Source organism: Schistocerca nitens, chromosome 7 (genome assembly GCF_023898315.1).
Source record: "Schistocerca nitens isolate TAMUIC-IGC-003100 chromosome 7, iqSchNite1.1, whole genome shotgun sequence".
NCBI lineage: Eukaryota > Metazoa > Arthropoda > Insecta > Orthoptera > Acrididae > Schistocerca > Schistocerca nitens.
In genome coordinates, this window is record NC_064620.1 from 361,315,446 (window position 1) to 361,328,751 (window position 13,306).

The following is a 13,306-nucleotide window of genomic DNA, read 5'->3' on the forward strand; positions in this document are numbered from 1 at the left end:
ACTTTCTTTTTTAATTCTCTAACATTCTGATGAACTTTCTGAGCGGAGTAGCTTGCCCATTACGAGGCTGATAGCGACAATGTTTTGACGAACATCGTCACAGACGATGAAACATGGGTTCATCACTTGGACCCGGAAACAAAAGATTACTCTGTTTAATGTCCCTCGTGGTGTACTGTGCTATCCTCAGGAAACTGATGAAATTATTTCAGCGGATCCGTCGCTATAAAAATGCAGGCGAACTTCTGCGTTACAACGACAGGCTTCACACAAGTTTTCCACACGCGAATACAGCTCACAAAATTTCATTGGACTGGCCTCCCTGATCCGTCCTATAACCCAGATCTCGGAACTTCCGACTTCCACCTGTTTGGCCAAATAAAGGATGCATTACACGGGAAGCAGTAGTGAAGAATTGGGAAGTTACTGATGAAGCAAGAGGCTGGCTCCGACATCAACCAGTGGGTTAGTACTAAGCCACCATACAGACCCTCCTACTGAGGAGGTCACAATGAACTGAGATTAAGCAATGAAATAAGGTTTTTATAGCCAAAGAGTGAGGAATAGTGTGGTGTATTGGAATCCTGAATAGAACCAACACGCTTTCAGAAGAAAATTGTTGCATTACTTATTGAGCGCCCGTCGGTTTTTCAAACGGAATCTACATATGTTATCACTAATGCAAGTAGCGAAATGCATAAACTTGTGTCAGCGATCACAGCTGAGGCTTCTGCTGCGGTATGGTGGGACACAAAGCAGTAAATTTCGAGGGCTATTCGGAAGGTGAGGTCAGATCAGTCGTGAAATGGAAACCACAGTGAAAATAAAAAAATGTTTCATCTGCAAACAATTTGCTGCACCTTCCAGCTATTTCTATAGATAGTCGCCGCTTAGACTTGTAGCGTTGTACCAACTTTCCAATACCCTCGTTATGGACGGCAGTCACCACTTCTCGACGCAGGTCTTAAGCTCGTGGCCTGTGCCAAATTGTTGTTGTATTCATAGCCAGTGTACTGTATTGTGACTGATCAAACATTTTCCATCGAAAGCGGCAGAGGGGGTGCCCTCATTGTACCTGCAGTGTGTTCCCAAAAACTATCAGGAAGAAGAAAATTCACGACAGGTACGTTATGTGGCGTTGCATTAACACAGGCGACAGCTCGCAGCGAGTAAAATGGTTAAAATGGCTGCGAGCACTATGGGACTTAACATCTGAGGTCATCAGTCCCCTATAACTTAGAACTACTTAAACCTAACCAACCTAAGGACGTCACACACATCCATGCCCGAGGCAGGATTCGAACCTGTGACCGTAGCAGTCACGCGGTTCCAGACTGAAGCGCCTAGAACCACTTGGCCACTCCCGCCGGCTACAGTTTATCAAAACCTAAGCGTATGATCTACACGAATTCCTGAAATGTCCCCCTTTAGGGTTGCTAATTGTTCTAGTTATTTGTTTATTAATACCTTATGATTGACTGATGATGAAGGATGCACTTTCGAAGCTGATAGTAAACGTCTTGGCTTACATCTTCTGAGCGCTGTGTTTCTTTGGTCGAAGACGATTTCGTGTGTGAGATGCAGTCGTTTAGGTTGCAAAGCTTTCTGCTCAACAGATAGAGTTGGTTGCGCAGTTGAACGATCAGGCTGATGTTGAAGGAGTCGGCAGCCCTGTTGGCTGTAACCACATAGAAGACGAGGTAGGCAGTGTACAACCACGTGGCGGCGAAGGCGAACGGCTGACATGCGTCATACGGCAGCGCCATTACGAATGGAAACCCTTCAGCGCTGACGGGAATGGAGACAAACGCCGCTGAGGTAAACAGGCCCGAACACAGATAGGCCGACACGAAGCGGCGGTGCGAGCGGCTTCTGAGGTGCAGGAGCCGCAACTCGTCGGCCCTCAGGAACTCATCAAAGCCGAAGCGCATCTGGAAACAGAAAGTAACGTCTGCATAGCAAAAATGATCACACAAACAAGTTAATATTTATTAAAGTTCCAGTTACTGTTAGCAGTCACACTTTACAATAAGGTGGTAGCGATATGCTCATATACAGATGGCGGTAGTGTCGCGTAAACAAGATATGAAATCTCTTTTACTCAGGTGAGTCACGTGAAATTGTTTACGACTTTATTATAGCCGCTCGACGGGAATTAACAAATTATGAAAGCGGAGCGTTAGTTGGTGCTAGACGCATGCCGTATTTCATATGGGAAATCGGTAGGGAATTAATTTTGCGAGATCCACAGTAACAATAGCGTACTGAGAACAAATTTCGGGCCTTGCCTCTCATCGTGGAGGGTGCAGTGGTCCATGCCCTCCACGTAACGACCGACGGGGGTGACGTTTGTGTACAGATGTCACTGAGATTACATTAGATTAGATTAGATTAATTATTCATTCCATAGACCCATAAAAGTGGGAATGCTCCTGGGTGTGGAACAAGTCAGATAAACACATTACAAAAATGTAACTAGAAAAACTTGAGTTTCATTAATTTTAATGATCCTCAGTCAATAAAGAGTAAAATTATGTACATGAATTAAATTTAAACTTCTAATATTTACAGGTTTAATAGTTACATCTGCTTTCATTAAATCCAACATTCAGACATTTGCTGGTTTCTTGGCTATTACAACCAAGTATTGTCAAAAATTTAAGTAAATTATTCATTTCGGTGATCCTCAGTTAAGAACAGTCAGATTATGTACAAAATCTAAAATTAAACTTCCAGTATTTACAGACTTAAGACTTATATTTGCTTGTTATAATCCATCATTCACACAGTAGATAGTTACTTGGCTGTTACAAGTAAGTATTGTAAAAAATTAAAGTATAATAAATTTTCATTAAAATGGTCTAGTGCACTTGTTGAGAAACCCATGGATGGAATAGAAGGAGTTGGCCACAAAAAATTCTTTTAAATTATGTCTAAATTATGCCTTGTCTGAAACTAAACTCTTAATGGTTGCTATAACTTATTGGGCAAGAGTAAGTGATTTTAAATCTTTATGTATATTGTTTTTATTCCTAGTATTGATACTTTGTACTAAGCAGTTACTTGGAAAAGGAGATGTATTATTTACAACAGACTTCATTAAGGAATAAATATACTGAGAAACTGTGGTTAATATGCCCAATTCTTTGAATAGGTTTCGACATGATGTTCTTGGATTTACACTACTCATTACTCTTATTATACGCTTCTGTACTTTAAAAATGTTTTCTCTGTTTGTGGAGTTACCCCAAAATACGATACCATATAACATAATGGAGTGAAAATAAGCAAAATATGCCAGTTTTTTTGTATTTATATCTCCTATGTCGGATATCATTCGCATTGCAAACACAGACTTGGTTTAGGCGCTATAGCAGCTTTACTATATGGTTAAATGATGATGGCGTCCTCTTGAGTAAAATATTCCGGAGGTAAAATAGTCCCCCATTCGGATCTCCGGGCGGGGACTACTCAGGAGGACGTTGTTATCAGGAGAAAGAAAACTGGCGTTCTACGGATCGGAGCGTGGAATGTCAGATCCCTTAATCGGGCAGGTAGGTAAGAAAATTTAAAAAGGGAAATGGATAGGTTAAAGTTAGATATAGTGGGAATTAGTGAAGTTCAGTGGCAGGTGGGACAAGACTTTTGGTCACGTGACCACAGGATTATAAACACAAAATCAAATAGGGGTAATGCAGGAGCAGGTTTAAATATGAATAGTAAAATAGGAATGCGAGTAAGCTACTACAAACAGCATAGTGAACGCATTATTGTGGCCAAGATAGATACAAAGCCCTCGCCTACCAGAGTAGTACAAGTTTATATGCCAACTGGCTCTGCAGATGACGAAGAAATTGAAGAAATGTATGATGAAAAAAAAAAGAAATTATTCAGATAGTGAAGGGAGACGAAAATTTAATAGTCATGGGTGACTGGAATTCGTCAGTAGGAAAAGGGAGAGACGGAACCGTAGTAGGTGAATATGGATTGGGGGTAAGAAATGAAAGAGGAAGCCGCATGGTACAATTTTGTGCAGAGCATAACTTAATCATAGCTAACACTTGGTTCAAGAATCGTGAAAGAAGGTTGTATACATGGAACAAGCCTGCAGATACTAAAAGGTATCAGATAGACTATATAATGGTAAGACAGAGATTTAGGAACCAGGTTTTAAATTGTAAGACATTTCCAGGGGCAGATGTGGACTCTGACCACAATCTATTGGTTATGAACTATAGATTAAACTGAATAAACTGCAAAAAGGTGTGAATTTAAGGAGATGGGACCTGGATAAACTGGAAGAACCTGAGGTTGTAGCGAGTTTCAGGTAGAGCATAAGGGAACAATTGACAAGAATGGGGGAAAGAAATACAGTAGAAGAAGAATGGGTAGCTTTGAGGGATGAAGTAGTGAAGGCAGCAGAGGATCAAGTAGGTAAAAAGACGAGGGCTAGTAGAAATCCTTGGGTAACAGAAGAAATATTGAATTTAATTGATGAAAGGAGAAAATATAAAAAATGCCGTAAATGAAGTAGGCAAAAAGGAATTCAAACGTCTCAAAAATGAGATCGACAGGAAGTGCAAAATGGCTAAGCAGGGATGGCTAGAGGACAAATGTAAGGATATAGAGGCTTATCTCACTAGGGGTCAAATAGACACTGCCTACAGGAAAATTAAAGAGACCTTTGAAGAAAAGAGAAACACTTGTATGAATATCAAGAGCTCAGATGGAAACCCAGTTCTAAGCAAGGAAGGGAAAGCAGAAAGGTGGAAGGAGTATATAGAGGGCCTATACAAGGGCGATGTACTTGAGGACAATATTATGGAAATGGAAGAGGATGTAGACGAAGATGAAATGGGAGATATGATACTGCGTGAAGAGTTCGACAGAGCACTGAAAGACCTGAGTCGTAACAAGGCCCCGGGAGTCGACAACATTCCATTAGAACTACTGACAGCCTTGGGAGAGTCAGTCCTGACAAAACTCTACCATCTGGGGAGCAAGATGTATGAGACAGGCGTAATACCTCAGACATGAAGAAGAATATAATAATTCCAATCCCAAAGAAAGCAGGTGTTAACAGATACGAAAATTACCGAACTATCAGTTTAATAAGTCACAGCTGCAAAATACTAACGCGAATTCTTTACAGACGAATGGAAAAACTAGTAGAAGCCGACCTCGGCGAAGATCAGTTTGGGTTCCGTAGAAATATCGGAACACGTGAGGCAATACTGACCCTACGACTTATCATAGAAGCTAGATTAAGGAAAGGCAAACCTATGTATCTAGCATTTGTAGGCTTAGAGAAAGCTTTTGACTATGTTGAGTGGAATACTCTCTTTCAAATTCTGAAGGTGGGAGGGGTAAAATACCAGGAGCGGAAAGCTATTTACAATTTGTACCGAAACCAGATGGCAGCTATAAGAGTCGAGGGACATGAAAGGGAAGCAGTGGTTGGGAAGGGAGAGAGACAGGGTTGTAGCCTCTCCCCGATGTTATTCAATCTGTATATTGAGCAAGCAGTAAAGGAAACAAAAGAAAAATTCGGAATAGGTAGTAAAATCCATGGAGAAGAAATAAAAACTTTGAGGTTCGCCGATGACATTGTAATTCTGTCAGAGACAGCAAAGGACTTGGAAAAGCAGTTGAGCAGAATGGACAGTGTCTTGAAAGGAACATATAAGATGAACATCAACAAAAGCAAAACGAGGATAATGGAGTGTAGTCAATTAAGTCGGGTGATGCTGAGGGAATTAGATTAGGAAATGAGACACTTAAAGTAGTAAAGGAGTTTTGCTATTTGGGGAGCAAAATAACTGATGATGGTCGAAGTAGAGAGGATATAGAATGTAGACTGGCAATGGCGAGGAAAGCGTTTCTGAAGAAGAGAAGTTTGTTAACATCGAGTATAGATTTAAGTGTCAGGAAGTCGTTTCTGAAAGTATTTGTATGGAGTGTAGCCATGTAGACATGTGTGGAAGTGAAACATGGACGAGAAATAGTTTAGACGAGAAGAGAATAGAAGCTTTAGAAATGTGTTGCTACAGAAGAATGCTGAAGATTAGATGGGTAGATCACATAACGAACGAGGAAGTGTTGAATAGGATTGGGGAGAAGAGAAGTTTGTGGCACAACTTCACTAGAAGAAGGGATCGGTTGGTATGACAAGTTCTGAGGCATCAAGGGATCGCCAGTTTAGTATTGGAGGGCAGTGTGGAGGGTAAAAATCGTAGAGGGAGACCAAGAGATGAATACACTAAGCCGTTCAGAAGGATGTAGGTTGCAGTAGGTTCTGGGAGATGAAGAAGCTTGCACAGGATAGAGTAACATGGAGAGCTGCATCAAACCAGTCTCAGGACTGAAGACTACAACAACAACAACAGCGGTTCGTTAGTATGTTGCTCCCAACTGAATTTATTATCAAGTTTGAATCCCAAGAATTTTACACTCTCAACTTCTCCTATTTCCATGTCATCATATTTTATACACATACCAGAAGGAAATCTCTTGGAAGTTCTGAACTGCATGTAGTGTGTCTTTTCAAAGTTTAATGACAGTGAGTTGGCTATGAACCACTTATTAATATCTGTAAAAATTTGATTAGCTGCCCTTTCTAAATTTATATTTGGCAAAAATGCAACACTGCATTAAATAAACGCAGAAAGCAGTGTGGAGCTTGCGACGAATGTATTGTAATATTCTGGCTTTGTAGCCATGATATGCAGGTAAACGAAACTCTTATTAGAACAGTTGAGAAAGCAGCAGTGGCAAGATGACGTAATGTGGTGTGAGGTGGAATAAATCATCTACTACAAAGCCTACCCTGGGATCGTGACCACATCAAAATGGCTCTAAGCACTATGGGACTTAACATCTGAGGTCATCAGTCCCCTAAAACTTAGAACTACTTAAACCTAACTAACCTAAAGACATCACACACACCGATGCCCGAGGCCGGATTCGAACCTGCGATCGTAGCAGTCGCGCGGTTTCGGACTGAAACGCCAAGAACCGCTCGGCCACCGTGGCCGGCTGTGACCACATCGGTTGGACCCTAGACTACTGGAAAACCGTGGCCTGTCCAGATGAGCCCGATTTCAACAGGTCACTGATGGTGCAAAGTTTCGAGTGTGGCACAGACTCCACCGACCACGGACCCAAGTTGTTAACAACACAGGCTGGTGTTGGCTCCAAGATGGGTGTACTGCGTTTGCGTGGAATGGAGTGTGTTCTATGGTCCAACTGAACCGATCATTGATCGGAAGTGGTTATGTTCGGCTACTTGGAGACTTTTGCCGCCATTCACGCAATTTAAGTTTGCATGTCGCTGTGCCATATTTGTTCGTGGAAGGTTTGAAGAGAATTCTGGGCAGCTCAAGTGAATGATTTGGTCGACCAGATCAGTCGATCTGAAGCCCATCGAACGTTTAGTGGACGTAAAATAGATATCAGTTCGTGAACAGCATCCTGCGCCGGTAAAACTTTCGCATTTACGGACGGCTGTACAGGAAGCATGGCTCAACAATGCTGAAGGAGCCTACCAACGATTTGTTGAGGTCATGCCACATCGAGTTGCTGCACTACGCCGGCTAAAAGAAGGTACACTTAGAAGGCCAATGGAACAACTATTAATAAATGAAAAGCGTAAAATTGTGGATTTTCTACGGTATTAGTTTATTTCGTTAACAGCTTTTCTGCTTACAGGGCCATCAATCGACTTTAACTGATGCTTGTCGTTGAAGAGAATAGGATATATGTGAGTAATTATTGAAAATGTGTTATACGTAGAGTATGAGGTTCAGACGACGAGTAAAAGTTACATTTGACACTTCATCTGTAACATAATTGATGAATCTTATTGCCACTTTAAAGCTGTATGCCAGACACGAACTCGAACCTTCCACCTTTTGTGGGTAAGGTAGGACATTACATAATTGCGTAATTAATGCTGTGAGGTCAGATCGTGAGTCGTACCAGATTGACTGATGTGGCACATCACTTGACTGCAAAGGTAAATGTCGTGGGTTAGAGTCCCAATCCGGTAAACGGTTTTAATCTTCCAGGACAGCGTACATTCAGTCCCAGAATAACAGTTCATTCTGGGAAGAATCTCCATGCTGTGTCTAAGCCATGTTTCTGCAGTATCCTTTACTCCAGGGTTCAAGTGCTGCAAGTCTCGCAGGACAGCTTCAGTGAATTTGGGCCGGCCGTGGTGGCCGTGTGGTTTTAGGCACTCCAGCCCGGAGCCGCACTGCTGCTACGGTCGCAGGTTCGAATGCTGCCTCGAGCATGGGTGTGTGTGATGTCCTTAGATTACTTAGGTTTAAGTAGTTCTAACTTCTGGACTGATGACCACAGCAGCCCCATAGTGCTCAGAGGCATTTGAACCCGTCAGTGAATTTGGATGGAGGAAGCTGAGTTACTGGTGGAATTAAAGCATTGAGGACGGGTCGTGCGTCGTGTTTCGGTACCTCAATTTGCAAAGAATTTGTGAACGAGATGAAAAGTTCCCAGATTAAAGACCTGGTCTGGCATACAGTTTTATTCTGCCACGAAGTTACGTACCTGTACACACTGCGCTGCTGAAATGAAAAATTCATTTTGAGAAAGACGAAGTTAAACACGAAATAAATGTGAAGAGAATAATGTAGGATAGCGTTAGAAATAAACGTTCAAAACAAACACACACACACAGTGTTTTTTCAACATTCAGTCATAAGGCTCCTTGGCATGTACTTAGAGCTTAATTTTATCATTATACGGTACATCAGATTGACGCTGTCAGAGATGACACCCACTCTGTGTTTGCACCTCACCATGTGTAGTTCCTTTTCCAATTTTGTTCACTGGAGTTGTTTCTGCCAAGAGTGAGGAAATCGGCCTTGCCAACTCGTGCTATGTAAACCGGCTCCTTTATGAAATCACACATCAGCGACTCGGCAAATGCTTGTTCGACTCACAAGCTGTTGTAATGGAGATGTTTTACTGACAGGATTGCCCTAAATTAGTGACTGTGTTACATCATGTAGTATTTCATCGGGCTTGGAAATGAATCTTCCGGTCACAGTGTAGCAGTTAAATCACGTGAGCTTCTCCACAATTACGTAACAGTGGCGACACGTCCAAAGGTATTAAAAAAAAAGGGAAACACGTAACTTTGACTTGAAATTGAGATCACGTTGAAATAATTATATGTGAATCACTTACTTACACACGCGCAGAAACACACGCACACACACACACACACACACCTCTGAGCAGCTAATGACTGGATGACCAAGTTAGATAGACCCTCACGTTGTACAAATGTTACTTCCTCATGTTAGTGGTGTGGTGTTTAGTAACATACCCAGATAGCTGCTGACAGATGATACATGACAGTCCTACTAATGGTATGTCAGTATCTCACCATCTCTTTTTCTTTCTCTATAATACCCAGACACATCAAGTACAAACAAAATATTACATTACAGATGCCATGGGAAGAGAAAAGCTCAGTCGGTTATCCTCTAGAGATAAAATAATTATAAAAAAGATTACATTTCAAAGATGCCTTAGATACACACTTGATTAAGTGCGCACATTTACTTGCACGATGCACTGTAACTACGATGACGGGTATTCAGAGTTTGCATTCTACAATTTTTTACAAAACACATTCATTTCGACGGAGGTCATAGACTCCAATCAACAATTCAACAGATATTATTTCATCATAATGTCAGTAACTTATGAAAACTCTTGAAGCTATCACAGAGCTTGCAGCTCCACAACTTCATTCAGATTATTCTAGTGAGTGAAACTGACATGTGCTAGCTATTCATTGGAGGCTTTCTTCCAGCCATAGACTTGAAGTGAATTTCAGTCCTCTTCCATACTGGTATGTATGTCATCTCTCAATAATGATTCACCACCTCTCTTTTCTAGTGCTAGCTAAACGAAAGGGTTCTTTTTATAGGCTCTGTCGGAATTTGCTAGTCTGTTGGTGGGATATTTCTATTTAAGAACATTGGTAGCCCTTAGAATTTTCCGATAATTTTGAAGGCCTCGTGCGATGTAACACGTTTTAGGAAGTTTAATTTTAAACCATACATGATACTCATATAAGCACTGTCGTTCCCAGGTATCTTACACTGTTAAGTATTAAATCTTCTCTATCGATAGTGAGCTGTGAAACACCTATCATCCTCACTTTTAGCTAACGCGTCAAATCTTATGATTTATACAGCATCAGTTGTGTTCTCTATTGATTCCCTAAAAATGATACTGAAACTCTACCTCCCATCTCTGCCATCATTTTCTTACGTGATTCGGTCTCATTTCAATAGTCACCCTCCTCGTCATATTCATCTCTTTTATTCTTCTCCTCCAATGTCTGATTCTACTGTCATCAATTGATTCCTTTCTTTCGGTTTATTTCCATCACTTTGATGTGTCTTCTTTAGCAATATCTGTAAGATGTTCCGTCTTCTGCTTTCATAAATACATAGTTTTACTTGTGCCCATTTCCTGCATTGAGACTTCCATTTTTAAATGCAGAGGAGGTAGCGCATAGATGCAATTAGTACATTGAAGGCCTCAATGAGGAGAATGTCTTGTCAGATGAAGAGATAGGAGAAGAAACACGAGTCGATACGGAAGAGATTGAGGATCCTATATTAGAATCGGAATTTAAAAGAGCAGAAGAGATAGACAACATCCTATCAGAATTTCTAAAATCATCGGAGCAAGTGGGAACAAAACGGCTATTCACGTACGCGTGTAGAATATATGAGACTGACATACGCCATCAGACTTTCGGGAAAACATCATCCACATAATACCGACGATTGCAAGAGCCGAAAAGTGCGATAATTGTCGCACAATCAGCTTAAAAGCTCATGAATCCAAGTTGCTGACAAGGATGATATACGTAAGAGCGGAAAAGAAACTTGAGGATGTTCTGGGTGACTATCGGTGTGGCTTTAAGAAAGGTAAAGACGACGGAGAGGTGATTCTGACTTGAAGTTGATAATGGCAGCAAGACCAAAGAGAAATCAAGACACGTTAACCGGTTTTGTCTACCACGATAAAACCGTCCCACAATGTCAAATGCCGCAAGAATGACGAAATTCAGAGGCAAGTCCGGCTACGCTACAACTAGGAAGGACGAGTCATACAAGAACATGTACAAGAGGCACGATGGAACAATGAGAGTGGAAGAGAGAAATGGAAGTGCTCGGATTAAAAAGGGTGTAAGACAGGGGTTTACTCTTTCACCCCTACTCTTCAGTCTCTACATCGAAGATGGAAAAGGAAAGTTGGAAAGTAGAATTAAAATTCAAGGTTAAATGACACCAACGATAAGGTTTGCTAATGATATTGCTATCGTCAGTGAAAGTGAAGAAGAATTACAGGATCTGCTGAATGCAACGGACAGTGTAATGAGTACAAAATATGGATTGGAAGTAAGTAGAAGAAAGATGAAAGTAATGAGAGGCAGCAGCAGTGACAACAGCGTAAAACTTAACATCAGGATTAGTGATCACGAAGTACATCTGCATCTACCTCTACATGGATATGCTGCAAATCACATTTAAGTGACACAGAGGGTTCATCGAACCAGCTTCACAATTCTCTATTTTTCGAATCTCGTATCTTCCCATGCGAACTCTGATTTCGCTTAGTTTATCGTGGTGATCGTTTCTCCCTATGTAGGTCGGTGTCAACAAAATATTTTCGTATTCGGAAGTGTTGGTGATTGGAATTTCGTGAGAAGATTCCGTCGCAACGAAAAACGCCTTTCTTTTAATGATATCCAGCCCAAATCCTGTATCATTTCAGTGACACTGCCTCCCATCTTTGGATAGAATACAAAACGTGCTGTCCTACTTCGAGCATTTTCGATGTACCCCGTCACTCCTATCTGGTAATTATCCCACACCGTACAACAATATTCTAAAAGAGGACGGACAAGCGTGTGTAGGCAGTCTCCTTAGTAGACCTACTACATTTTCTAAGTGTTCTGCCAATAAAACGCCGTCTTTGGTTAACCTTACCCACAACATTTTCTATGTGTTCCTTCCAAATTAAGTTATTCGTAATCGTTATTCCTGGGTATTTAGTTGAATTTACGGGCTTTAGATTTGACTGATTTATCGTGTAACCGAAGTTTAACAAATTCCTTTTAGCACTAATGTGGATGACCTCGCACGTCTCGTTATTTAGGGCCAACTGCCAATTTTCGTACCGTTCAGATATCTTTTCTAAATCGTTCAGCAATTTGTTTTGATCTTGTGATGACTTTGTTAGTCGATAAACGACAGCGTAATCTGCTAACAACCTAAGATGGCTGCTCAGATTGTCTTCCAAATCGTTTATATAGATAAGGCACAGCAAATTGCCTATAACACTACCTTGGGGAACGCCAGAAATCACTTCTGTTTCACTCGATGACTTTCCGTCATTTACTACGAACTGTGAATTCTCTGACAGGAAATCACATATCCAGTCACGCAACTGAGACGATATTCCATAAGAACGCAATTTCACCACAAGCCACTTCAGTAGGACAGTGTCAAAAGCCATCCGGAAAACCATACGAATAAAGAGCTAGTTGTGTTTCACAAGAACCATGTTTTCTATACCCATGTTGACTGTGTGACATTAGACATTTTTCTTCGAGGTAATTCATAATATTCGAACACAATATATGTTCCAAAATCCTGCTGCATATCGACGTCAATGGTTTGGGCCTGTAATTAAGAGGATTACTCCTAGTAATTTTCTTGAATATTGGTGTGACCTGTGCAACTTTCCAGCCTTTTGGTACGAATCTTTCGTCGAGCGAACGGTTGTATATGATTATTAGGTATACCTAACGCATCAGCATACTCTGAATGCAACCTAATTGGTTTACAGTCAGGACCAGATGACTTGCTTTTATTAGGTGATTTAAGTTGCTTCACTACTGCGAAGATATTTACTTCTACATTGCTCATGTTGGCAGCTGATCTTGCTTAGAATTCTGGTATATTTACTTCGTACTTTTTATGGCTCTGAGCACTATGGGACTCAACTGCTGAGGTCATTAGTCCCCTAGAACTTAGAACTAGTTAAACCTAACTAACCTAACGACATCACAAACATCCATGCCCGAGGCAGGATTCGAACCTGCGACCGTAGCGGTCTTGCGGTTCCAGACTGCAGCGTCTTTAACCGCACGGCCACTTCGGCCGGCTCGTATTTTTTATGAAGGCATTTCGGAAGTCTGTGTTTAGCAACTCTGCTTTGGCAGCACTGTCTAAAATAGTATTTCCATTGC

General features: G+C 41.2%; 1 protein-coding gene across 1 annotated transcript in view; it reads right to left on the bottom strand.

Moving 5' to 3' along the window:
* The window catches only part of LOC126195372 (odorant receptor Or2-like), an 88,870-nt gene that overhangs the window by 52,587 nt on the left and 22,977 nt on the right, over positions 1 to 13,306 (bottom strand). Inside the window, exon 3 of the mRNA XM_049933946.1 lies at positions 1,468 to 1,931. Coding sequence (XP_049789903.1) covers positions 1,468 to 1,931 — 464 coding nt within the window. The remainder of the gene's footprint in view (positions 1 to 1,467; positions 1,932 to 13,306) is intronic.